Below are 27,455 nucleotides of genomic sequence, written 5' to 3'. Positions count from 1 at the left end.
CTGACATGGTTATGGATGTTACTATTATCATAATTATTTACCTTATATAGTTGTAAATGTTGGAACAGCATAGGATGTTTTAAAAAGTCTTTATTGTGCTAGAAAACACCTCATAAAATTGATCATCTTAACCATTTTTAAGAGTATGGTTCAGTAGTTTGATACTGTTGTGAGAGAGATATCCAGAACCTTTTCATCTTACGGAACTGAGACTCTATACCCATTAAACATAACTCCCCTTTGCCTTCTGCCCTCAGCCTCTAGTAATCACCATTCTTCTTTCTATATATATTAATTTGACTAATTTGGATACTTCATATAAGTGAAATCAAATAGCATTTATCAATTTGTTCCAGACTTATTTCACATAGTATCATGCCCTAAAATTTTATCTGTGTTGTAGCGTGTGACAAGATTTTCTTCCCTTTTAAGGCTGCATAGTACTCCATTGTATGTATATACCACATTTTGATTATCCATTCATTTGTCGATGGACATTTGAGTTGCTTCCACCTCTCGCTATTGTGAATAGTGCTATGAACATGGGCGTCTAAATATTTCTTCAAGACCCTGCTTTCAATTCTTTTGCATATATACCCAGAAGTGGGATTGATGGATCATATGTTAGTTATATTTTAAATTTTTTGAGGAACATACTGTTTTCTGATGCGTTTGCACCATTTTACAATCCATCAACAATGAACAAGAGTTCCAACTTCTCCATATCCACACCAATGCTTGTTATTTTCTGTTTTTTTTTTTTTTGATATTAGTCATCTTAATGAGTGGGAGGCAATGTCTGAATGTAGTTTTGATTTGCATTTTTCTTATGATTAGTAATACTGAGAATGTTTTCATATGCTTGTTGACCATTTGTATATCATCTTTGAAAGAATATCTATTCAAATCTATGCTCAGTTTTAAATTGGATTATTTGATATTTTTGTTGTTGAGTTGTAAGAGTCCTTTATATATTCAGGATATTAGCCCTTATCAAAATTATGATTTGTAAATATTTTCTCCCATTCCATTGGTTACCTTTTCACTCTGCTAATTGTGCCTTTGATAAATGAAAGTTCTAGAGTTTGATGCAGTCCCATTTGTCTATTTTTGCTTTTATCGCCTGTGGTAAAATTCCATTTAAATCAACCTGGATTATGGTGCTTCTCCCTACCGCAACTGCCTGCTAGAAGGAAAATTCCCTTGAGGATATTAGTGTTGTCCAGAGCCTGACCTTATCTTTATGATTTTTACAAACAATATCTAACATTCAATCTAAAATTACCAGACATAGCAGGTAACAAGACCAAATGGCTAAGAACCAAGAGAAAAAAATGAGCAATAGAAGTAGGCCCACAGGAGATCCAGATATTGGAGTTATTTATCACCGACTTTTTAAATGCAATTATTATATTCAAGAAAATGGATCACTACCTATAGAATTTCAGCTGATCGAAATATGTAGAAAATAACCAAATGAAGATTCTAGTATTGAAAAATACATTAATTGACATTAAAAACACTACAGATGAGTTTAACAACAGAACTAGAAAATAAGTCAATAGGTCAAATTAAGCATGGAGAGAAAAAATAATAGAAAATACAGGAAGCATAAAAGACTTTTAGAAAAAATTCTCTGTGAAATTGTACTCCCAGAAGAAGAGAGGAAATGGGGCAGAAGAAATGTTTGAAGAGATAATGTCAAGAATGTTCCCAAACTAAAGCCACTAATTCAAGAAGTGCTAAGAACTCTAAGGAGGATATTTTAAATATTTTAAAAACACATATTTATTTCAAAGGAGCAAAATGATATTAATAGATGACATCTCAATAAAAACAATGGAAGGCAAAAGACAAATGAAATAGTATTTTGAAAAACGCTGAAGAAAAAAATGGTTAATTTATAATGACATATATGTATATGTATAAGAAAATATCTTTCGACAAATGAAGATATATAATGCCTCCTTACCCTTCGTTCTGCCTGCCCACAGTGGTAAACATGAGGGCTCAGGGCACATTTATGTACTGACTGAATGAACGATTGAAGAATTAGGAATTTGAACAAGGATTACCTAGAATGTTTAGTTTTAAATTATCATGATAATGCTAATATCTACATGAGATTAATCATTGATAGTCTTTTAATGGTTTTCTTGATGGAAGTTTATTACTCCCCCAAATTGGGCAGCTCTCCTTATTCCATAAAGGAGGCAACGTTTAAAAATATGTAAGGAAACTAAGAGTCAGTTAACATAAATCTCGATCTTTCATTCTGAATTTGTAGCTCAATTAATATATACAAAAAAGGTCTCAATGAGGTACTCTTTTCTTAGACAGTTCTGCAGTCCAGTTTAAAACAGTTTAAAAGACAACATGACTTTTTAAATTTCCTGGAGGATTTTTTCACCCAAACAATTGTGAGTTAATGCTCGGATATTTCTGCATTAAGAAGAAGGGAGTGTAATCTGTCAACTCACTAAAGGCGAGGAGCTGAGCTGGGGTTCTGGATGGAGCCGCTTCCTTTTTCCTTATTGTGCCACAGCTGGACACCTCCCAGAAAAAGTGTATGAGCAGCTGGGCTTCACTGCAGAACTTCAGACAGACTCTGCAGTCCAGCTATGTTTGCATATCTATACACGGTTACAAGTTTTTTGTTTGAGCTGTAGCTCCTATAAACTGTGAGAACTTTGACTCCTTTGTCAAGTGTGTGACACACAGTACTGAATAATGAAGGCATTTGCAAGGTAGTTCCTGGGCAGTGCCAGCTGTACTGTGGAGGAGTAGCTGTAGAATATGCTGTTTATAAATGAGAAATAGGCAATTTCAGCTAATTCAAAGACCAATTTTTGTCAATGTTTGAGTCACCCCTTTAAAAAAGAGGGATCCTTTAATCCGAAAGTGGAGTATGGACTGTCACCCAAGGCCAGCTCTGCATCTCACCCACTGTTTTTCCCAGCCAGGGCTTTCCCCTCTGGGGCTCAGTACTTTTCAAGTCAGGAAGTGGAATTAGTTACTTCCTCTAGTGGATATTCTCCATTTGCCCCTTCAGATCCGTTCTACACCCTTCTCTGTCTTGTCCTGTACCCTAGAAACTGACCAATGTGGACCCTACACAGGGCTCCCTGTTCTCTGGCCTCCTGTTGTGTTCTTTGCCTGAGAGGGCAGGGTGCACCTGCAGAAAATCGGAGGGTGGGAGAAGAGCAAGCTGAAGTGTTAATTCTCCTGATTCCCTCCCAAATGTCACCAAATGTGATAGTTCCTGGCAGGCAGCCCTTTCCATACAGCTCTTTCTGTCTCTTATTTCCAACAATTTCTCCCTGACCTCACTCCTTCAGGCATAAGCGATCTAAGTACCCTAAAGTTACCATGGCTTCGTATCTCCTGCACACCTCCATGTAAATAGCCCCTCTCCTCAAAACACCCCATAGACAAAATTAAAAGAAGAAAGAGATAAATCCAGAATCATAATGGGGGATTTTAACACACTTCCCTCGGTAATTTATAGAACAAACAAAAAAATTACTAAGAATGTGGATTCAAGCAACTGATTAACAAACTCGACCTAATGGACTTATATAAAGCAATGTGCCACAACACCTCAGACTACACATTTATAAATGTGAAACATTTATCAATATGGACCAACTGCTGGCCCACGGGTCTCAACAAATTGCAAAGGATGAAAATCAGAGTCTGTTCTCTAACCATGTTGGAACTGGGCAAGAAATCAGTAACAAAAAGTAACTAGAAAATCCCCAAATATATGGAATGTAAGTGATGTGTTTCTAAAATCAGTCTTTCAATTTTCCTCTGTTTCTAATCTTGATCCCTCTCCCTCTACGTTGGTGAAGAATGACAGAGCTCTTTTTCCCATTCTCACAGATTCATACATTACCCCATCTCAAGCATTTCCTGAACACTCTTGCTATGACAAGCACTCGGCCTGCCTCCATGCTCCCGTAGTCTGAAGACAAGTCCTAATCTATGCGGTCCAAGGCAAGCTGGGAGCACTGTGCAATCAAATTCTTTTTGGCTGTACTCTTGAAAAAGTGGTAGACCCAAAGCTGGCCTCTAGGATAGAGAACTATTTGTACTTTCAGTGCTTCTCAAAGCACATGAAGTCTGTTCGGTTCTGCAAAATAGAATCAACTTTAAGCACTGGCATTACAGGCAATGACTGTGATCCAAGACTTTGAGGAAACAGATGCCTGAAGATGATTGTGGTCCAAGCTCCTTAGACTGCCATCTGAAACCTTCACTCCCTAGCGCTTGCCTCATTTTTTTTCCTGCTACTTGCTCCCTCCTGCTCTGATCTCTAGCCATCTGAATGACTTGCAGTTCCTGACTGCTTTACTCCATCCCTGCCCCTGAGACCTTGAGTCTATCTGGCTAATTCTTAGTCTTTATCTTTTAGCTTAAAGCCACTCCCTCCAGGAAGCCCTCCTTGATCCACAATCCTAAGACTGGACTAGTTGCCCCTCCTCGTGCTCCCACAATACCCTGCATTTACCCCAGTGGTGATTCTTGCCACTCTGCGTTATAACCTCCTGTTTATTTTTCATCTACCGTGTGCTTAGACTTGAGCTCCTTGAGAACAGGCCTTAGTCCTTCTCATGTCCTTGGTGCCTAACTCAGGGCCTGGACCTTAGTAGAAATGCAGTGAATGTTTTTTGAGTAAAAGAGTTAATGAATGTGGTCTTAATATCAGGATTCATGAAAGAGTCAGAGGGTGTGGTAGCCGAAATATTCCAAGTACTTCAGAGCTCATTGTCTCTATAAGATGTCCCCTCCACGATTTTTCCTTAAACCATTTTTCATGATTGGCAGGCAATATTTCAATAAAATGAAATAATTATAGTAGTCTTCTTCCTCAGTTTTGCTTTCTGCCATTTCAGTTACCTGCAGTTGACTGCAGTCCAAAAATATTAAATGGAAAATTCCAGAAATAAACAATTCGAAAGACATTTTGAGAAACAGAGACCACATTCACATAACTTTCATTACAGTATACTGTTATGATTGTTGTTTTATACTGCTGTTAATCTTTTATTGTGTCTAATTTATAAATTAAACTTTATCATAGGTATGTATGTATAGGAAAAAAACATAGTATATAAAAGGTTTCGTACTATCTACAGACTCATTGAAACGATAGGATACTCCTAGCATCCAGGAAACAGGTGGGAGCTACTGTAAGGAAAGTGATGTTTGCATGTGCACAAAGGAGATGAGAACAAGGACTGAAGTTTATTGGTACTAAGAAATTAGCTATTGCAATGACAAAATGATTGTGAGATGCTAAGCCAGTCTTCTTCTTTTCTTGGCATCTGGGTGAGAAGTAAGTCATGGCCAACTCCAACCAGTCTCATTGGACCTCTGTGCCATCTCACACTTCTGGATGGGACGCCATGGAATCCCTGGGCCCTCTGAATAGAGTCCTGGGGAGCTGTGCAAACTGCCCAGGGGACTATCCATCACTGGCATCTCTTCTGCTGCTCATGTCAGAGCCCCTCAAAGCCTCTATTATGGTGGGGAATGGCACAGCTGCATTTGAACTTGCTCCTTTTCCTGAAGCTTAAAATCTATGCATCCATCTTCTTGTCCTAGAATTTATAACCTCAAGTCAACGTAGACATTCCTGTAACCCTTGATGTCTTTAAACTTGTTGCTCCTCAGATTAGCTTGGATCTGCCTTTGGCCACTCTTGAAGGGGACAGTCTTTAGAGTGATGCTGGCCCTGTGTTGGGGTCTGAGGACTCCAATGCTGCAGCAGAGAAAGAAGAATGTCAAAAATCATACGCAATATGATCACTCCGAAACCGTTTTCCACTCAGCAAGCTGGTTTCTCCTTTCCCAGTGTTCTCAGAGCCTGGTCTGAGGGCCCATGTCCAGAAAGAATAGCATCAACCCCAGGATAAGACAAGAGTAAAGGCTGAGCACCCCCAGCACTCACATAACTTTCTGCTGCTTCTTGAAGAGACCACTTCCTTCCACAGTCAGCACACAGTCTGCGACCTGCTCTGAGAGGGGGTTTGAAAATATCACCTGTACGGAGAGTGGCTGATTCACAACGGCTACTCCTAGAACCTAAATAGAGAATTCCAGAGGAGAGGAAGGAGCAGAGAATTAGTCTCATTTTCCAATTCACTACACTTTCATGAAGGGCATTGTTCCCTAGATCTATTTTCTGAAGAGCTGGACTTCCATGGCCTGTGTTTTTCCAACTATGAGTTAAAACCGACTTAATAGATTGTCATCGCATTTTTTAAAAAATGAAATAGAAGAAAATATCACTGCACAATACACAAGATATAGTTATGTGAAACTTTTGTTTCATTTATACATGTATGGATGTTTGTGTAAAATATTTTACATCACTAGACCCAGCATATGGAAAAGTCTTATGAACTGGGTGCCTCCCGTGATGTTTCCTCTGCTCCAAGGATTATATATCCAAGCGTTAAATAATCAATAGCTCCTAAAGGATTCTCATGCATAACTTGAGTAGATAGAATCTTCTTTGGCACTTTCTTCATGTTGCATTTCTACCCGATCCCTTCCACCATTACCACCACCACCTCTTTTCATAATTGGCTCAATTCTTTTCACACCAATCTGAGTAAAAAACTCATTCAAGGCTGTAGAGGCAAGGAAGTAGCCTCAGGAAACCCTCCCTAAAATGGACTCCTGTGGCTGGGCTTGCCACATGCACCCCACCAGGGGGCACCACAGGCTCACTTAGCAGAATTTGGGAGTTGCATGGCCTTGGGAAGACGGCACTTAAAGGAAGGGACCTATGTAAGTCCTCCAATTCTGAGGACCACAGAACGTCAGAGCAGGAGGTGTCTTCAGAGTACATCTAGTCAGGAGGTGTCTTCAGAGGCCATCTAGTCTAATCCTCTCATGTGACAGTTCAAGAAGCAGAGGCCCAGGGGCTTGTCCAAGGATGTACAGTCAGGAAATGCCAAATCAAACTTGAGCTGACCTTCAGGCAGTGTTCTCTCCCTACTCAAGTCCCTCCCATTTGAGCACATATTGACCCTGGGGAAGGCCAACAATGGGAGGTGGCATGAGAGAGGGACCTCTCCATGGCAGCTGCTCAAGGTCCGCCCATAAGGCCACTAATGGTGCCAGAGGATGGAGACCTCACCCTGTGATTTCAGGTAAACCTCCTGATTCAGGTAGAAGGTATCTGGAAGCACCAGAAGAGGCAGAGGAAAGAAGGGCCTGCTCTCTTGAGCAGGCTCTCAGAGGGTTCCACCTCCTCCCAGCTGACCCCAAGTAGCCCTCAGGCCACTTGCAGGGCTCTTGCCTACATTAATCATGATGGCGGGATAGGCTAAGGTGATGATCTTGTCCACTAGGATCTTCTTGGGATAGCTCTTCTCTTCTCCGAGGGCACTGATGCGGATCAGCTTGTCTGTTGATAAGTACTGGCTGTATTGGGAATAGGGGATTTGGCAGGGATGAGTCTTTGCTAGGGAGAGAACACAAGGATGAGGTGAGACTAGTTGGGGAATCCGCTGGGCCTGCTAGATCTGGGAACCCATTTATAGAGAGGAGAAAGCCAACATGTGCTATGCCCCAGTAAAGTTCAGTCAGAGTCTGAGAAGCGAAATGGCTTGCCCAATTTCATTCTTCTGGCAAATAGATGAGCTGAGTCTCTAACTAAAGTTTAGATGACTCCAAAGCTCAGGTTCTCCCCTACAAAAGCAGGCTACTTCTTGGGTTTAGTAAAGGAAGGATAGGAAGAGGAATAGGAGAAAAGAGAAAGAGAGAAGGAAGTAAGGAGAAAAGGAGGAATCTGTGCTGGGGGAAAGACTAGCGTCACAGGGGTCAGCCCTCAGAATCCTTGTTTGGCCAGCTTGATGCCACTGGCATTTCCATAACTCACTCTGTGTACACAGAGTCCCCATGCCCATACCCAGAAGCCCATACCTTCTTCAGGAGAGAGCGTGATGAAGGCTGTGTCCTGCCAGAATGGAGGCAGGGGGCTTCCATCATGCATCAGAGACTGGGCGCTCAGGTTAACTTTGAGGTCCTTGAACTGGGGTGACATGTTGAGGGCCAGCAGGACAAACTTTATGTTTTGGCCCATGTTGGGTGGGTCGAGCAGCTGAAGTTTCAGGGAAACCTGGATAACATCACTGGGCCGAAGGGAAGGTGAATCTGAGCTTCGAGGACCATAGTGGCTCAGATGCATGGGACTGGAAGGTGACAAGTCTGCTCCGTAGGGGCCTTGGGAGCTTCCAATCTTCAGCTTCTGAAGAGCCTTCAGAAACACTTTCCTCTCCTGAGGAGAACCTGGGAGGGCAGAGACAGTACCAGCTGTGGGCCAGGCTGGCCCAAAAGCTAAGCCATGGTTGTACTTCCTTCTCAACAGCCTCCCCAACGCTGCAGGGGTGCTAAAACCCTCGTTTCTAACAACAAACACTCCCTACAATTCATTAGGTGCTTTCTAAGTGTCAAACTCTACTGAGCACTCACTCCTTTCACCCTCACGTCAACCATGAGAGAGATGTATTATTATTATTATTATTATTATTATTATTATTATTATTATTATTAATCCATCTACAGATGTGGAAAACGGGCCTCAGAGAGGTCATGTCAGTTCCCAAGTCATACAACTTGAAAGGGGCAGAGAGTCCAGGTGGAAATCAAATCCACCCACCTTGAAAATCTGTACTCATGACTACTAGACTATCCTGCCTTCCTTATGGGAAAGAAGAAGGCCCACAAATGCAGAAAATAAGCCCCTTAAAGACAACAGGGCATGGTATGATTTCCAGTTCCAGAACCAAATTATTGGTCTGATCCACATCTCACTGGGTCCTGGGAAAACCGAGAGGCCACAGTGAGGAAAAAAAAAAAGAGGAAATTCAGTCAAGCAGAGTTCCTAGAGCTCCCCGACCTCAGTCCTGGGGAGGCTCTGCGGCTGGGATGTGCAGGAATACTCCCAGGATGTGCAGGAATATGCCCCATGCTTCACTAATAATCCAGCAGCTGCCTTTACTGACCACTTACTGTCTCCAGGGCCCAGCCTCACCCCAATAGTGCATCTTCACAGCCTCCCCAGGCAGAGGCCACTTTTGTCCCCTCGCTCTGGATGTTTTCTAAGCCCTGTTCCAGGCAGAAGAGGATCTTGAGACACTGGCTTCGGTAAGAGTGGACCCAGTGAGATGTGGATCAGATTTAGCTCATCCATTGTCTGTTCCACCCCCAGATCCTGTCAAGCTGCGTGGGAGGAGACAGAATACTGCCAGACTGAGCAGCACACTCAGGCCCACTGGAACATAGCTCCAAACCCCTCCAAGTTCACAGAGGAAGCCTGTGGACCTTGTAGCAATGCTGTCAATGCCCCGCCCACACTCCCTTGGCACTTGACATTTCGGTGCCACCTGCTTTAATTTCAAATTCTAGCCTTGCTACTACTCTTTGTCTGAGGCTTTCTCTGCCAGCAGAGTTGACTCTGCCCAGGCGTGGGGCAGACCAAAAGTGCTCAGGAATTTACACCCTCTAGGAGCAGCCCTCAAGCCCTCACCAAATAAATAGCCTAGCTCCCTTGGATAAATAGCCTAGCTCCCTTGCCTTTTGGGTGGGATAAGGCTGTGGTATTGTTCTACAGTTTACACTGAATTACTGATGGGGTGGCCAGATTTAGCAAATAATAATACAGGGCCATTTAGTTTGAATTTCAAATTAACAAATAATTGGGGACATGGTTAGACTAAAGCATTATTCATCCTATATTTTCCACAGCTACTCCCCTGGCAGAGGTCCCTAGTAGGACTGAGCTCCAGCTGCCCATGGTGCTAACAGGCTTGATGAGGCACCCTGCACAGGCTTCCTCCCTTCCCTGTCTTGCTTACTCACTCTCCTTCCTTCCATTAGATCCTTGCCTCAGGATCTGATTCTGGGCATCCCAACCAAGATAATAGAGGTGGAGAGGGTGATGGATAGACTGCTGGGCTTGTCTTTTGCTGTGTAGCCCTTTCCTAGGCTTGGATTATGGAGCTTCTCTGTGTTGGCCCACAGAGATGAACCACAGATACCTACATGCCAGCATTTTCAGCAATTGCTCAGCTACCCCTCTCCTCTAGCCACTGCTCAGATCCTGCCCTTCACCCAGCTTCTGACCCTCATGAACTGGTTATTTTTAGCTTGGCTCCCTGTGGTTGAACCTGGTGGTTAGTCTTCCTCAATTTCCAGGAATTTAGCTGCCGCTTTGCCCCTGCTGGCTTGGGCAATAAGCCCCTGTTAGGTATCCCACCTCTCAGAATCATCTTCTGCAAAGGGTGGGCATAGAAGTGAACATCTGGCCTTATGTCAGCCTTGGCACCAGCTGGTGGTCTGACCTTTTCTGCACACACTCAATAAAATACAGTGAATTAAACAGTAAGTTAAGTAATATTAATTAAATTAATTAATAAGAGAGTTTACTAAGTTTCCCACTACCTTCAGTAGGAGGCTGACTTTTGGGGAAGGCAGGGACAAGAATTCATATACTGTTGGTGAGATGTCTGTCAATGACCCCACAGTCAACACGAACATCTGTGGAGGTGCTCAGATGTGGGACATGGGGTGGTATTGGCATGAGGAAGTGAGGTAGTGGGGACGCCTCAACTGGGACCTTAAAACCGAAGAACCAAGGAAACAGTGGACCTGGGTCCTGCCCAGCAGATACCCTCTAGTTCCCCAGAGGCCTGTCCCAGTTGGCTGGGGAGGGGAGGGGTGTCTCTGGAGTAGGGGGAAGGCATCCATCCACAGGATTTGGACTCTGAATGGAGCTGGCTTAGTTGTACCTTCTTCATACTTGTACTTCTCCGTGATGTCATCCCGCTCATCACTCTGGATGCTCTTGGTGCTGATAAAATTGCCAACAGAATTTGTGTCTCGATGAAGTCTCTGCTCCTTTCCTCCACGGACAAGCCAGGACACACAGTCAGCATTCACCATGGAAAAGACAAAGGCCGTGTCGTAGTTCAGATCCACCTCTCCCTCTTTGATGGCTCTGACAGAGGCAGGGCCGCAGCAGTAAAAGCCTGAAGGAGAATGGAAAAGCCATGGTGGGCCTTGGCTGCAGGGACAGTCAGGGGCAGGGGTGGTTTCCGTGGGAGTGGGTTCTGCCTTTCTACTGAAGAGCCTCACCGTTGCTTGTCTCCTGAGGTGTAGCATCCAGCACCTGCCAGCCTCCATATCCAGGAAGGAGGTCGTTTCGGGCCATCCAGCACTCATTCCAGACGTGGAAATTCCTGAAGGAGAAGCCAGAGGAGCCAGTGTCAAAGGAAGCAATGGGAGTTTGTAGTGCTTCTGTTTCTGGAACAAGGCATGGGAGGATGAGTGAATGGACTGCCAAATAGAAAGACAGACTTAGATCCCTCTAGGCCTGTGGGTGAGTAGTGACAGCTCTTCCTCCTGTGAGCCTAAACCTGCTTTAAAGAAGCTTTCTTCTGTTTGTGAAATGAGAACGAAGGCTTCCAAAACCAACTGAAGTTAAAAATCCTTCACTCTCTCTCAAAAAGTTTCTCGTGATCCTTTCCTGTATGTGCTGCTGACTCACAGAGGCAGTCATGGTCTTTGTGTCTGGAGGTGAGACTTCAGGCTCTCCCGCGGTCACAGGCTGAGTATTAAATGAAGGTGACAAAGGGGAAAACCTCACCCAGGGCAGAGAGCTCTTGTGATGTGAGGATTCTAAACTCAAAATCATTGATTTTGTTCAGCTGTGTTCCAGACTTAGGATTGGGGATACCAAGCCCAGGGACTGATGAAAGTGGGGGTGGAGTCCTAAGCAGGCAGCAGGCTCATAGGCACAGTCCCGCCCTACCTCCTGCTGGTGGGGTTTGCCCTAGAAAGAGACTGAAAGGTTGTCTCTCACCAGACAGTGTCTTTCTTCTTATTCTTCAAAATCCTGCCTGTGTTGTCATAATACTCATCTATGATCAGGTTTCCATCTGTGTCGTGGCCAGAGTCAAAGTTGGTGACCACTCGGGTGGGGATCCCCAGGCATCTCATCACTGCAAAAAGTACAGAAAATCTTTTGTGGGTTGTGGATCCAGGAGCTCTATGGATTCCTGGACTTGAGACCTTGGGCCCAGGGAAATCATTCATTTGGCACTTTCAGGACCAAGCAGGAGCTGTTTGGGGCGCTGGTTGGTGTTGCTGCCAACTTCCCTGCCCACCTTCCTGAGCTCCTCTCTCTGGGATCACAAACAAGACTTTATGCAAAGGCTGCTGGTTGCTCTGATAAGCACTGCCAGGGCCAACAGAAAGTCTAGCAAGGTTCAGATTCTCCTGCCTGGACCAGCAGAGTGGGATAGGCATACCTCCTTTGACAAGACTCTGGCCTGACTGGGTCTCACTTCTCTCCCAGACATAAATCTCCATCTTTAAGCCAAATAGCTGAAATGTTTTCTTTCCTGTGGCAAGGATTGTTGGCTGAGAACATCAGGTTCTTAGGCAAAGAGTTCTGTGGCTTAGATCTCCCTTTTTCTAGGGGTGTATTTTCTTAAAAGCATCTCAAGGAAAGCATCACAGATCCAGCCAGGAAAATGTGTAACAACAGCCTAGAAAAGCAAGTCTGTACTTGGTGGAGAAATTCTGAAGAAGAGGTTAAATGTTGTCTTTATTCCTGGAGGAGCATCCCTTCCAACTTCTTTTCTTTGTCCTCTGCCATATTTTCCCCCTTCTGCACTCTTTTAATAACAGCAATATCCCCCAGCCCATCCTGCCACCAATGCCCCGGGGATCCCTGTCCTCCCAAGTCCAACAGTGACAGCCCATCCAATTCGATGATAATAATAATAATTATTATTAAAATTATAATATCTACCAGCAGGCATGTTGCTGTTTTACATACATTATGCTCAGGACAACTCTACATGAAAGCTGCTGTTATTATCCCCACTTTATAGATGAAGAATCAGAGGCTAAGAAAAGTTGGCTTACCCTCACCAAAGTCACACAGCAAGGAAGTGACACAGCTATCCCTCAAATCCTGGTTTCACTGCTAAGCTTATACTTAATTCTGAGGCCACCTCCCAGTATCATACACATAGTTCAGCGTTCTAGTATTTTTGTCATATTATGTATCCGAAGCATTTTCCTGTGCTATCAAATATTTGCCAAAAACAGGATTTCTAGTGGTGATTATTTTTAGATATTTGTTGGTTTCTGATTTTTTCCCTGTCGTAAATAATGCTGTGATGAACATCTTTGTAGATCAGTCCCCTCACCCCCACCACCTTGGGACAGATTCCAGGAATTAAAATGACTGAGTCAAAAATATAGATATTTCTAAGGGTTCTTCACACAAACTACTGTCATTTTTTTTTAAATGTTCATAGTCTTTACTTTAAATATTTATATCAAACATTTAATTGCTTATAGATTTTAGTTCAGGCTCCTTTTTATACTTTGACACAAAGCCTCTCTCCAGGCCAGGGTGTGGACACACTCTTGGATGTAGGCCAGGACAGGGAGGAGAGAAGCCCAAAGGGGAACCTGGAGTTCTCCTTGGAGTGGCAGGTCTGCACAGGGCCAAGGAACAAAGGCAGGGAGTGAACAGAGCTGACAAGCGAGTTATAGGTGGAGGTGACACAGGACAGTCTCAGAGGGGAGGGTGAAGGTTGGAAGAGCTGTCACTGAAGGAACATGAGACAGGAGTGAGGCAAGAGCTCATTAAATTTGTGTTGCAGTGAGTTGTCTTAAACTTGTGAACGAGGTTTCTGCAGAGTATCACTCCTCATGATTCACAGTTTGATATGTGACTCAGGTAACTCTTTCACTGACAATTTTGTGCGAGCTGAGTCCCTTGTAAAAGAGAAACCCATATGAGTATATTTGTATGTGTGCGGAAAAAGGTGGACAAGATCTCAGAGTCAGAAAAGAACTGAAGTGTTCCCAAGGTATATTATACAATGCCACACTCCTAGCATGAATTACTATGTCTCTTCACTCAGCATTTAGCACATATTCAGTGACAAGTGTCAAGCTGCTGCAATGAACCAGGCAGTGAGTTAGATGCAGAGTATATAAAAATAAAAGACATTCCTGCCTTCAAGGAGTGTAGCTTCATTTCTGACTCGTGGTGGACACTGTCCTGATGGTGTGTTAAAACTTGTGATCTATTTCAGAACTGGCCGTGAAGGCTTCTCATAAGTTCTTCCCCTTCACCACCACTCCTGCCTCCTCATGTGGAATGTAACTCCAATTTTATAAGAGAAATGAGTGGAAAATTAGAGTTCAATTTATTTATTTACTGGAAGTCACTTGGTTACTTTTGCTACCATACTTCCATGGCTTACATTGAAGAATACAGTCAAAACTCTAATAGAGTCAAAGTAATTGCATTTAAATATGATGATTTTTAACATCTTTTAATTCTTCCTGGATGCACTAAGCTTCCAAGAGGTGAAAGTATCACTTCCTGCTACCCCTACCATGCCTTTAATTGTCCCCTGTAAGAAGATGGTTATATTGCCTTGGTCTTTCAGATGTCATCATGAAGTCATATTTGAACTGTTCTCTCCTTTCTGCAGTGACAATGAAACCTAAAACTGATCTTTAAAAAAGCCTTAAAAAATAAAATAAATTTGTAATAAAGCCTATTTTAAAAAATTACAAACATGTAAAGAAGCAAGAATATATGACCCATAATCAGGAAAAATATCAATCAATAGAATTAGATTCATAAATAACAGAGATAATGGAATTAGCTGACAAGGACCTTAAAACAGCTATTTAAAATACTATAAATATGGTCAAGAAGAAGTAAAGAAAAACATGAATATAATAAGAAAAATAGAAAAAAGACCCAATGGAACATCTAAAGGTGAAAAATATAATCTATAAAACGGAAAACATACTGGACAAAATATTGCACAAAGATAACAGTGCACTTTTTTGTGAGAACACATTCAAATACAATGCTGCATATTAAACACATCAAAATGTTTCTCTATCATGGGGGGAGGTGAATAGAAATGGGTTATGAGATAAATAGGGCAGGGAAATCAATTGATTAGTTAATTAGTTGTTTAAAAGAGAGGCCCGAAGCAGACCTATTATGATACATGTCATGGCATGAGAAATATGATTAATTTAATTCTAAACACTCCAAGAAACAAAAGAAGGAAATAAAGTTGAGAAGTGGTAGAGCATAGAGAACTGATGTTTGGGGGATGGCTAGAAATACCTTTTAAACGAGAGCCAGCCCGAACTTTGGAGCCTAAGAGGCAGAATTTTAAAAGTATCAGTCTAATTATTATAGTTAATAATAATATAGTTATGTAAAAGTTACCATGTGCCAGGTATTTTTCTAAGGCTTGCCATATATTAACCCATAACCCTGTGAGGGAACATTCCATGTAATCTTTGATGTCTCATAATAAATCAAATGGAAAATAATGGTAGATTTGTGTTTAAGCCAAAGATTGAGACAAAATAACACACTGGTGCCCTGACTGAAGTTCTTTGGTTGAGAGGAAAGGGCTCAGTAAAAATAATGAGGACAAGAGTTATTATACTGGAATGAAGATAATGAGATAATTTATAGAGATTATTATACAAACAAGTGAGAAGAATTCTTAGATTAGTTTTGGGTGAAGAAAGGAGGGCCCAGCCCCAAACACCCAGCCTCTTCGTCTCTACACCATATCCTGCCATGACTCTGGGCCCAGGATCCAATTTTACAGAAGAGGAGATAGAGTCTCATAGACCTGCTCACAGTCACATGTTCAGAGTCTTCCGACCCTCAGCCCCTCACTTCTGCCCCCACCCCTACCTATGAAGTTGTGGGCAGGAGCTGGCCTTGACCAGGCACATTCCCAGGATGCCTGGCATTTTTTAAAAAACAACTATATTGAGATAATTTACATACCATAAAATGCACCCTTTTAGAGTGTATAATTCAGTGTTTGGTAGTACAGGTGGTATAACAATCTCCATTATCCAATCCCAGAACGTTTATCACCTCAAAAAGAAACTCCGTGCCCACTAGCAGTCACTTTCCATTCTCCCCTCACCCTAGCCCTAGGCAACCATTAGTCCACTCTCTGTCTCTATGAATTTGCCTATTCTGGGCATTTCACATATACGGAATCATACAATAAGTGGCTTTTGGACACCTGGCTTTGGGAAAAATTTTTAGGCAAGAGAACATCACTGTTCCCTCTGTTCCCTTGTTACAGTGCAAGGCTCCCAGGCTACTCCACAGACCTCAGCCAAGGGCTGAGGGACCTGACCTTGTCACAAGGAGTGGATAGCCAGAACAGGAAAAGCCTGATGACTGAGAGCTGATGAGCAGCTGGCCCTGAGCATAGGAAACGTAGGCCAAGGATTTTTCTGAAATTTCCAAAATAATGCTCAACTAAATGGATGTCAAGGAAACAGCCTATCCAAAAATTATAACATTATCTTTGATGCATCCAAAGTCTCGTTTTTGTGTGTGTGTGATTTTTCTTTAGGAAGTTGAAATCAATATGTTGACATTGAAAGGCAATACTGGGAGGCAGAGCTGCTAGGGTTGGAGAATCTACTTCTAAATCAAACGAGAGTCACATGGTCACTTTAAACCTCAGTTTTCTCATCTGTAAAGTGACGGTATTGATATCTACTTTGCAGGTGGTCGTGAGGATTAAAAAAAGGAAAAGTGCCCAGTGAGTGCCTGAAGTATGAGGAATGCTGGATAAATGGCAGCCACCAGGAGTTTGCACAGTATATAACCTAGTGGTTAGAGCCAGCCAGACCTGGATGCGAGATTGACTCTGCCACTCAATTTCTTCATCTGCAAAACTGAGATAATGATAAAACCTACCTCCTAAGGTCATTTGGGGGATCAGACTAGACCATTCTACTTGATACTGAATACTTGCTGTAGCCAGGCTCTAGTCTAAGCATTCTCCATGTATGAACTCACTCAAATCCTTTCAATAACTCTGCAAGGTAGGTACTATTACTTTCCCCGCCATATGGCTGAGGAAACTGAGGAACATGTTGAGTGACTTGCCCAAGGTTACTCAGCCAACTAATTATAGTGCTGGTATTTAAACCCAAGCAGTCTACCTCCAGAACCCTCGTATGCTTCACCATTACTCTAGGCTGTCAAGATTTTAACACAATTCCTAGCACAAAGGAAGTCCTCAATAAATATCAGCTATTGTGATTGTGAAACAAACAACAACAACAACAACAAACGTGCTTTGGCAGCTGAATTGGGTTAAGGAGTTTGATCTACTCCTAACTTTTAATGGAAGATAGAGACTGGGTCTTACTCATTTTTGTACTCAAAAGTATTTGAAGCACAATGCCTAGCATATAATAAGTATTGTTGGATAAATGAATGAGTTTTTCAAACTGATATATTTCTAATATACAACATAGTAGCTCTTTTGGGGAAGACTGGTGCTGTCTGAGCTACATTTGACCCACTTTGCCCAACCCTCTGCTTCCCAAGTCACTAAAGGGCCATAATTCTCATGAACATTTTTATTGGTCTGCTCTCCTTACATAATCTCCATTCTCTGGCTCTACCTCTGTCATCACCCAGTTCCAGACAAGTGCACCCAAACCCCTGGCCCTCTCCTTCTACACACATATCCCTGGCCCATTAGATTCTAGGCTTTCCCATGCACAAGAAGTTTCCCTCTCTATCGTGTACAAGATCGATCCATTCTGTCATTCTTATGCCTCCTCCCTGGATGATTCAGACATCCCAGTTCACCCAAATGTCTGTCATTTTGTGTATCAAAGCTGTCAAATTCTTGATTTCTTATCCAAAAAACAGGGATTCTTTGAGCAATCGAAGCATCCAACTCAAGGTGGGTGTGTGCAGCTGCATGGGAGTAGCTTAGGGCTTCCTCCTCACCAATCCGTGTGAAGTCACCCACTGCGGGTGTTGACGGAAACCTCCTTGTGCCCTTGGACAGAGGCCTGGCCCTTGCTCAGCAGCCCACGGCTCTCTAGGCTCCCTCCACGAGCCCGGAGCTGCAGTGCACACATGCACACAGACTGCACCAGGCCTTGTCTTAAAGGGAATTTCTACGTGAAAGGCCTCGGTTCTTAATAAATACCAAGTTGTGGACAGATCTGGTCTCGCTGGATTGGACTGGAGAGTGCTGTGAGCGAAAGCCATACTTGGCATCTTCCCCCTTGGCATGGATATGCATGCCAGGAGGCTGAGAGCCAGCCTAGGCAGGGGGGCAGGGTGAGGGTGATGGCCAGGAGCAAGAGTTGGTCCTCGGTGAGGCAGAGTTCTCCTCCTGCTACCTCCACATGCCACATGCAAACCAACTTCCATTTACTTTCTTTTCCTGTGCCTATATTTCAACTTTTCTTCTACTAATGTTGCATCCACTCCCTATCTGAAAACATGACCTCCCATTTCCTCCCACCTTGTAATTCTCTGGCCTGACCCAGGCCTCCAGGCCCTCTGAACTTGTGACAACTCCAAATTCAAGGTTATCATACTTCAGCTGCCATCTTGTTCTAACCCCATGGCCCATATCACTGCTCAGATGCACATTTCCCTCTCATATGAACAACTTCACTAAAACCATTCTCCGTGCTAACCAGTTTGTAAGTTTTCTAATTACTCGGTCTCTCATCTCATTCCTATCTTTTATCAGATAATTTTCAGTCAGGTTCTTAGGAATATTCTGTTAGGCTATCCACAATCAGAAGACTGGAAGGGCACCGGGTTCTGGGAAGTGTGTGATTTCTACCTTAGAACCATCCTCTGAAATAAGCCTAGAGGTTATGTGAAGATATGTGAAGCCTAGAGGTTAGTGATGAGACATTTTTGCTGGAGAGGGCTTCTTTCCAAATGTCCCTTTGTGGGAACCGTGTAAGTTGGAGACAAGAGTTATTCGGAGGGCTAATACATGAGCCATTGCATTTTCATGAGGAACTTTCTACTCCCTACCTGTGCACATGATGGCTGCAAAGACCCAGCACTGCCCATAGCGCACTGGCTGGCAGCCTGTGGCATGCCATTGTCTCAGGATGGCCACGCTGCCGGTCCACTCTGCAGGATTGATGCCATCTGAGTAATTCTCACTCCATCTTCCATTGAGCACCCCATTGTCATCATTGCTGTTGATCTGAAGAGAAACCATATATAGAAGAATTAGTAGCATCCTTTTCCTCACCAAATTTGATGTGTGGGCTACTTTGCAAGGCCCATGGGCCTGAGACACAGAGGAGACTTTGATCTACTTTTACCTGTGAATTTCTAGACCTGCTGGGGGAGGAGTCAGGGTGGGAAGCTAGCTATTCTGATTTGTGCTCCACTGTTAACTAGTTTATTATTTATTTCTACACACACCTTTAACCCCCACCTCCCTATCCCTTGCAAACCTAGAGCTTGGCTCTGAGAGCTTTTAAAAATACTTCAGAGCAAAGGAAATTTAGAAACAGTAAGACCATTTCACAAACCAGAGCTACATTCAGCCTTTCCCAAAACATGCAATTTGGAATTAATAGAGGTGAGGGCCTACATCCAGCTATTTCAGAGCTCAGTTAAGAAAACCTGTTAGCCAAACTCTTTCATTAGTCTTATCTAAAATGGCTTTGCAAGAGGGCCCGTGCCTCTGAACAATTCATTCTCCCATTGCCCAAGGGCAACTGCGAATGGTCAGGGCTTTCCCAGCACAGCTTTCTCCCACCCCGGACATACCCTGGGTGGACAAAGCCAGACCCAAGCTCACCATGGCACACACCACTCTGCTGATATAGACGGGGCTTCCCCGCAGGGCGCAGTCCATGGCTGGGTCACTCTGGAAGTTCAGGCTCTTGTCTAGCAACTCCAGGCAGATGTCTATGATATTCTCTTCAAACTGCAAGGGGAAATGCAGAGAGGCAAGGCACTCATGCTTGGCACATGTAGATATGGAAAGAGATACATGAGCCACCCAGCTCTCCAATGGAGTGTGTCTGTGGAATATAGACCTATTTGGAAGATAACTATGTCCAGTAGCACAGCCATGAACTGGCTACTGGGCAGGTGCAGGGTCTCAAATCTCTGGGGTCACAGTTTTTATGTCCTGAATGTCAAATCCCTGGAATTTTTTCCAATGTGTCTGACTGGCTGAAAAGTCTATTTCTCCTTTTTCTCTCCTCAATCCCCACACTCTTGGAGCTCATGGAATGTTCTTGTTAAAATCGCACTGCCTCTTCTTCCACCCCCAGCTTAGCATTGGCAGCTACTGGTGAGGTGATGGTGCCAGCTTGCAATGGTGCCTGTGATTCAGTGGGGCTGTAGACTGACTAATAGCATGTGAGTTATGGAAACTTCCCACCCAAGGCAGGCTGCCTCCCATCCTTTAGGCTGGGTGTGAATGCCACTTCTTCTGAGGCTTTCCCTGAGCCTGAGCCTGGTTTAGCTCCATAGCCCTGGCTACAACTTTACTCATCAGACACAATTGTAATGACGTAGTCGAGGTCTGCCTTCCCTGCCTGTGTGTATGCTCCGTCTCTCTCCAGCTCTTCTTGCAACTCAACACCTTCTTGCAACTCTACAACTCTACAGTGTCCAGCACATTATAGAGATTCTGTGCATCTTTGTTGAATGAGAGTAAATGAATAAATTGATTCCATGTAATGCTGAACAATAAACAAGATTAGGAGGCTTCTCTGATTCATCTTCCCCAGGAGACAGTTTGATCAGTTCACTTTTCTGCTTTAAAATGTTCAAAGGCCCCTATGGCCTACAGAATCAAAGTACTAACCTCCTCTACAAATCACACAAGACCGTTCGATTTCTCTAGCCTAGTGTCTCAATACCCCCTGCCTCACCAATTTTGCTCCAGCAATACCAGATTCCTTGTAACCTCTGCAGTAGGCTAAACTGTTTTTCGCCTTTGTGTCTTTACTCATTCTTTCCTCTGCCTGGGATATTTTCCCTGCCTTCCCGCAATTGGCACGCTCAGTTCAAGCGTCTCCTCTTCCGAGAAGCTTCCCTGACAGCCTCATGCCCAGCCAAGTGCTCTTGCTTCAGGCTGCCAGAACACCCTGTGCCTGTCTGGCAATCTTTACATATCATGTTGTTTATATGACTGAGTTCCTACTACACTGTGGGCTCAGGGGCAGTGTTTTATTCATTATTATATCTGTAGCACCTAGAGCTCTGCCTGGCACTGAGCAGGTATTCAACGTATGTTCATTGAATAAGGGGGAAGGGAGAGTGGAACCTGGGGCTCAGAAAGCAGCAACTTCTCACTTCTGTTTCTCATAGATGACAACAGACTCCTATAGGGGTGCTTTCGAGGATCCCCATCTGCCCATGCTGAGTGAGGGGTTGGGGATGTCGGTTTGGGCCAGTTGAGGCTGCCATGTCTCATCTTGACTATATCTACCTAGGCTGGGCCTCAGGGCGCATGTGTCGGACAAGTCCAGGAGAGGAACCCATATCAAACTGATACAAGACTCCACAAGCACCCCTAGGATTTCCCAGCCGACACCCTTTCTGGGCAGCCGGGGCTGGTCCTCTCTCCTGAATAGCGTTCTGGTGCTGGGGCTCAGCCTCAAGAACCCTCTTCCCTGAATTGGTCCTGGACTTCCTAGAGTACCTGCTAGAGGCCGAGCTTTACACAGGAAGCAGGCTTTTGGCAAGACAGAAGTTACAGAGCATTGTGATTAATACGATGCTCTTCTAACAAATAAAATCACGTTTTTAGAACATGTGTGGGAAACAAAATGTAGAGGAACATATACCACACTGGAAACACAGTTAACAAAAAAATGGGCACCATTATGGCCGCTGTCACCGTTGTCACTTCATCTTCACCGTCAAACTCAGTGGAATCCCTGGGTAAGTACCTTTAGCTGCCCTTCCTTCTCTAATCCTATTGTCCAATTCAGACATGATCAGCATAGTACACCTTCCAACTTTCTATGGCTGCTCCTCTAGCTCCCTGGGATCATATTGCACATCCTTCTGGTGCCATTTAGTTCCCATTTGTCAGCAGTTCTGGAGGAATTTTGCTTAAGGGGCACCCTCCCAGATCCCCTCCGGCTCCCCTCTCCCCTGAATGGTTCATGAGCGGGGCTGAGACTCACTTGTCCGTAGTTCCAAGGGCAAGGGCGGATCCAGTTCTTGTTCCCTTGGTAGACGAAGCCGTAATCATTCATGACATACTCCTGCCTCTGGGGCTCACTGTCCAAATAGACAGTGTCCTCTAGGAATCAAAGTGGGAAAACACAAAGCAGAAAGGTCATCTTGCCCTTCCTGCCCATTCCCATCCCAAGGAGGCACAGTGCCATGGAAACTGAGCTCTGAGGAGGGCACTGGATGATAAGAGGGGCAGCAGAGGGTAAGTGTCTCTGGGTAGGTCTAGGAAAGACCTACTCTCCACCATGCCTCAACATCAGCAACAGGCTCAATGTGAACATCAAGAGGAATAGTAAAAATTTACCTTTGGTGGAATTTCTTGTTTTGCAAAGCACATTTACATCCTAGCCCCCATTTTAAGGTTGAGAAAACAGGCTCAGAGTGATAAATAATTTGTCCAAATCACACATGAATTCTTAATTTTAAAAAGATATTTTTAATATCAAAAAGCAACACATATTCATTCCAGAAAATCTAGAGAATGCCAATAGGCAAAAAAGAGGAAAGAGGTGCATCGAAATAGTGGAGAAATTGTAGCCGTTAAAAAAAAAATGTACTGCTAGGAAAATACGTCCAAAGTTGAATTTTTAAATGAAAAAAGCAAGTTAGAGCATGATCTGTATAAAATAATCCCCTTCGTGTTATGCGTTGTATAATCACATACACACGTGCATAAATACGTATTTGGTTAAGCACAGAACATTTTCGTAAGGCTGCACAGGAAAAGGCTAACAGTTTTGTTCTGGACAATGGAACCTGGAGATTGGGGTAAGGTTTCACTTTTTGCCTTGTCCTTTCTTTCTTTTATTTAATTTTTCGTTCTGCGTTGTTTTGCTCTTTATTCCATTCCACAATGCACTTATCACTCTTAAATGAAGAAACTCGAGTTGACTTGAAAATGTATAATAAAGGTAAATGTTAATAGTGTTCAAATTTAATTATAATAGTTTTCCTTTTAAGTAAAGATAACTTGGTTTATAATTTTAAAATTTTAGATAAGTAAATAAATAGCAAGTTCTCCCTGCCCTACTTGTTGGTGGTCGAAGGGTAATGCTGACTGCATGGGATTGGGGAGATTTTTGGTTTCCCAGGGAGCAAGGGTGTAGAAATCCTTGAGCCTGGCTCTCTGAGGCATTGACAAAGGGGCAGAGACAAGGGAATCCCACTTGGGCACTCTGCCTTACCTGGGCACCAGGGATTGAAGAGCAGAATGAACTCTCCAAGCTGATAGGCTGTGACAGACCCCTGGAAGGAGTCGATGTGAACTTTCAAAAGGTACCGACCCATGGACGCCGTGGGAGGGGCATACAGGCTCACCTCCAGGGAGGTGGCCCTGTTGGTCTCCAGTGAGGCTATCCAAGGACTGGGACCACGATGATCTGCCAGGCTGAACACAGCTCGAGTCCCCTTGGCCAAGTCTGGCAGTGGTCCTGGGAGGGAAGCAGAGCTGAGGCCCTCTGAGGTGATCCCCCACCCCACATACACACAGCCCTGTACCAGCAGGGGTCCTCACCAGTCTCAACCACGAAGATGATATTGTCCAGGCCCAGCTGGAAGCCCCGGTTACTGAAGTACAGAGTGATGTTGAAAGCCTGACCCCGGCGAACAAGGAGGCGGTCAGAGCTTATTTCCTCTGTGTGGTGCCGCATGTTGTTCCAGGAGCTCCGGAAGTCTATGACGGACAACTCTAGCCCTAGGATGGGGCAGCCAGGGGCAGACGAAAGAGCAGGGCCATGTAGACTCGTTCAGTCCCGTCCACCACTTACCAGTTGTGGAAACTTGAGAAAGAAGCTTAGCCTCTCTGAGCCTCAGTTTCTAAGTTGGTAAAATAGAATCTATACCAGCCTTACAGGGTTGGTATGAGGATTAAATGAGGCTCCATGCATGTAAGTACTTCTTTCTTATTTCTTTCCTCTCTTCCTTCCCTGCTTCTCTGACCTTCTAGTCCACCTCCCTTCCGTCCTCCTGGAGGTGCATAGGTTTTTTCTCTCTGTTCAACTTCTTCTGTTGGCCTGACCAACTTTGCTCATTTTAGACTACCATGTCCCCAGATTTCATGTCAGCATCCACATTCTTAGATACAAGTTAAGAGTTTCACTTGTCCCTGTACCAGCCTCCAGATCTGGAACCAAGTCCCTGGGTTAGCTGCCCTTAAGTTAACTATCCCTGGATTAGCTGTTGTGCTTTTAGTAATTTTCTAGCTCTCTGACTACCACTGATGCCATGTGCCCAATGCTTCAGAAGCTGGGATGCTGAGGACAGTCAAAGAAAGGCCCACCCCTAGGCTTCTGGAACTTCTGCTAAGATACAGACTGACCTCACTGTTCTCCAAGTGTGCCTCCCCTGGAAGGAATTTATTTTGGTCCTACAATGGTCCACAGGCACCTGGGCTCACAACCTTTAAATCACAATTGGCTCACCTAGCTCCTTCTCAGCCTATGTTCATAGATATGTCATAAGTCCCTTCACTCCTTCCATTAAAATGTCTGTGATGTCCATCTGTCTCTTTCCACATTTACATAATTCTGACTTTCTCACCCTACTCCTAGTGACTGTAACAGCCTCCATCAGGTCTCCTGCTTCCTGTCTCTCCACATCACCTACCCCTTAACACGTCGCCAGATTACCTTTCCCCAAGACAATTTGAGCATGCCATCTTTTTGCTTTAAAAGTTCTAAATACGCTATAGCCCACCATACAAAAGGCACGCTCCTTAACCTGACACTTATGATCTTCCATACCTAGTCTTAACTTAAACTTCCATTCTTACTTCTCACCACTTCCAGTATGGATCTTCTCCTTCAGCCAATCTGTCCCCAAGCAAATGATAGCCTTACATGTCCATGTATTTTGATTCTGCTATAGCCCCTAGTCAGCATGCCCCTTCACTATCAATTCAAATTCTACCTGTCCTCCAATGCCTATTCAAGATCCACCTTTATGAAGCCTGTCCCAGTTGGCTCACCCTCCTTCTTACCTCGGACTGTTCTACAGCACTTAACCGCATCACTTATAGAGAAACTTAACTACTTAACTGACAAATTAATATCATGCTCATTCGTTCATTTATATCAACAAAATTTTACTGAGAGCCTACTAGTTTCGGGCTCAGCATTACATGTTAAGATAGTTTTGTAGTTATTTTTTTGTCTGTCTTCCACCTGTAGATATAAGTCGATGAGGACAGAGGCTTAGCTGTTTTGTCTCAACTGTATTTAAAATTTAAGAAATATGAACCAAAGCATTTGACAAAATCCAATATTCTTTCATAATAAAAGTACTCAACAAACTAAGAATAGAAGGAAATTTCCTCAACCTGACAAAGGCTATCTATGAAAATCTCACAGCTAACACCATGCTTAATAGTGAAAGACTAAATGCCTTCCCCACTAAGATAAGGTGGAAGACAAGGATGTCCACTCTCATTCCATCTATTCAACATTGTACTGGAAGTCCCACTAAGGTGGCTATAACAAGAAAGACAAAAAAATAACAAGTGTTGGTGAAGATGTAGAGAGATTGGAACAGTTATAGACTGCTGGTGCTATTGTAAAATGGTGCAGCTACTTTGGAAAACAGTCTGGCAGTTCCTCAAAATGTTAAACTTAGAGTTACCAAATGATCCAGCACTTCCACTCCTCAAGATTCCACTCTTATACCCAAGAGATTGAGAAAATGTTCACGCAAAATCTGTACATGAATGTTGATAGCAGTATCATTTATAATAGCCCCAAATGGTTACAACCCAAATGTCTATCAAATGATTAATGGATAAACAAAATGTGGTATACCTATACAAAGGAATATTATTCATCCATAAAAAAGGAATGCAGTACTGACACAATCCACAAATGTAGATGAACCTTGAAATTATTATGCTAAGTGAAAGAAGCTAGACACAAAAGGTCACATATTATATGATTCAATTTATGTGAAATATGCGGACTAGAAAATTCATAAAGACAGAAAGTAGATTAGGGTTTACCAGGGGTTGGGGGAGGGGAAAATGGGGTATGACTGCTAATGGGTAAGGGGTTTTTTATAAAAGAAATATAAGCATAATGATCAGCACATTGGAGGTATTAAAAAATGTTTGCTAGGTTGAATAAAATTCTCAATATTTTGCATAATCACCCCATACTTATTTCCGATTTCAGATTCAATGAACACCTTATTGAGGGCTTGATTACTCTGTGATAGGCACTGCCTTAGGTACCCTAGGACAGTTATCTCTTTGAATCCTCATGACAACAGTGGAAGCATGAAATGTCATGTCATTCACATTCAGAGTTGAGAAAACCAAGGTTCAGGCAGATTAAATGTCTTTCTGAAGGTTAAATCTAGGGATGTTGGCCCAAGTCCTGTGCTCTTTCCGTTAATCAATAGCTACCGCCCACTGCTGGCCTCGCTCATGTTCAGAAAGGATATCTGACCCACTGCCAGCCTGGAAAGCACTTGGCTTTTTTCTAGTAGTGGAAAAAGCAGCTCATCCATTTTGGAGACTAATTGACTAGACAGAGATTGCTCACTGGCCCCTATCCAGGTGGGGCACATGACCCAAACTATTCAACAGGAGTGGCAGCATCTGCCTGACAGCAGCACTGGGGCCAAAGCTCATCCTCTGGATATATCCTGGTTAAGTTAATCTCTACCCATAACACAGGGATTATTCTTCAGCCCAAACACCAGATATTCAAATAGGAGGTACATTTCACATTGGGCATATTTGTTCTCCTTGATGTGTAGGAAGAATGGGGTGAAATGATCAATAAAATAGAAAGAACATTATAGGAAGAACTTTTAAATTAATCTCAGTATCTATCCTAGAGAGAAAGTCACTCACAAGCACAAGGAGGCATAGATGAGAATATGTATTGCCACATTGCTTGTATAGTTGAAAAATGGGAATCAACCTAAATGCCCATCTATAGAGGACTGGATAAGTAAATTACTTACATCCATAATATAAAATACTATGCAATGTGAAAAACGTTGAGGTAAATCTATAGGTACTGAGTGGCATGAAAAAAAAAAAAGCATCCATACATGCTAATATTATGCATTACATTGAGCATATATGTATGAATATAAATGTATAGACAAAAGACTGGTAACAGTGGTCTCTCTGGAGATGAGGCTGGGTTGGGTGGCAGTAAGGGAACAGTAGCTTTATCTGTAATTATTGCTTTATTTTACTCCAACTATGTATTGGTATGTTTCTTATGTAATTAAAACTTATAAAAATGTAAGAATAAAGGTTTAAACACAAAACACAGTAAATGAAGGTGAAGTTATTACATTTTAGAGTTTTTCACTCATTTCTGTAAATGGTTTCAACTAACTT

At 43.2% G+C, this 27,455-nt stretch overlaps 1 protein-coding gene across 2 annotated transcripts in view; it reads right to left on the bottom strand.

The window, feature by feature from the left end:
* Positions 1 to 5,601: 5,601 nt before the first annotated feature.
* TGM5 (transglutaminase 5) overlaps positions 5,602 to 27,455 on the bottom strand; it is a 22,404-nt gene continuing 550 nt past the window's right edge. Inside the window, exons 2-13 of one of the 2 annotated variants that reach the window (XM_006920443.2) lie at positions 23,625 to 23,804; positions 23,296 to 23,541; positions 22,060 to 22,178; positions 19,710 to 19,838; positions 18,926 to 19,103; positions 11,882 to 12,020; positions 11,155 to 11,258; positions 10,809 to 11,048; positions 7,942 to 8,307; positions 7,320 to 7,480; positions 5,957 to 6,090; positions 5,602 to 5,767 (exon numbers count right to left, since the gene is read on the bottom strand). In XM_006920443.2, coding sequence (XP_006920505.1) covers positions 5,614 to 5,767; positions 5,957 to 6,090; positions 7,320 to 7,480; positions 7,942 to 8,307; positions 10,809 to 11,048; positions 11,155 to 11,258; positions 11,882 to 12,020; positions 18,926 to 19,103; positions 19,710 to 19,838; positions 22,060 to 22,178; positions 23,296 to 23,541; positions 23,625 to 23,804 — 2,150 coding nt within the window. In that variant the 3' untranslated portion in view covers positions 5,602 to 5,613. The remainder of the gene's footprint in view (positions 5,768 to 5,956; positions 6,091 to 7,319; positions 7,481 to 7,941; positions 8,308 to 10,808; positions 11,049 to 11,154; positions 11,259 to 11,881; positions 12,021 to 18,925; positions 19,104 to 19,709; positions 19,839 to 22,059; positions 22,179 to 23,295; positions 23,542 to 23,624; positions 23,805 to 27,455) is intronic. The other variant, XM_006920444.2, reaches the window with a different exon arrangement.

This window comes from Pteropus alecto, unplaced genomic scaffold (genome assembly GCF_000325575.1).
Source record: "Pteropus alecto unplaced genomic scaffold, ASM32557v1 scaffold86, whole genome shotgun sequence".
Classification (NCBI taxonomy): domain Eukaryota; kingdom Metazoa; phylum Chordata; class Mammalia; order Chiroptera; family Pteropodidae; genus Pteropus; species Pteropus alecto.
Note: the sequence above shows the minus strand (reverse complement) of the source record. Positions and strands in the feature narration are given on the sequence as shown.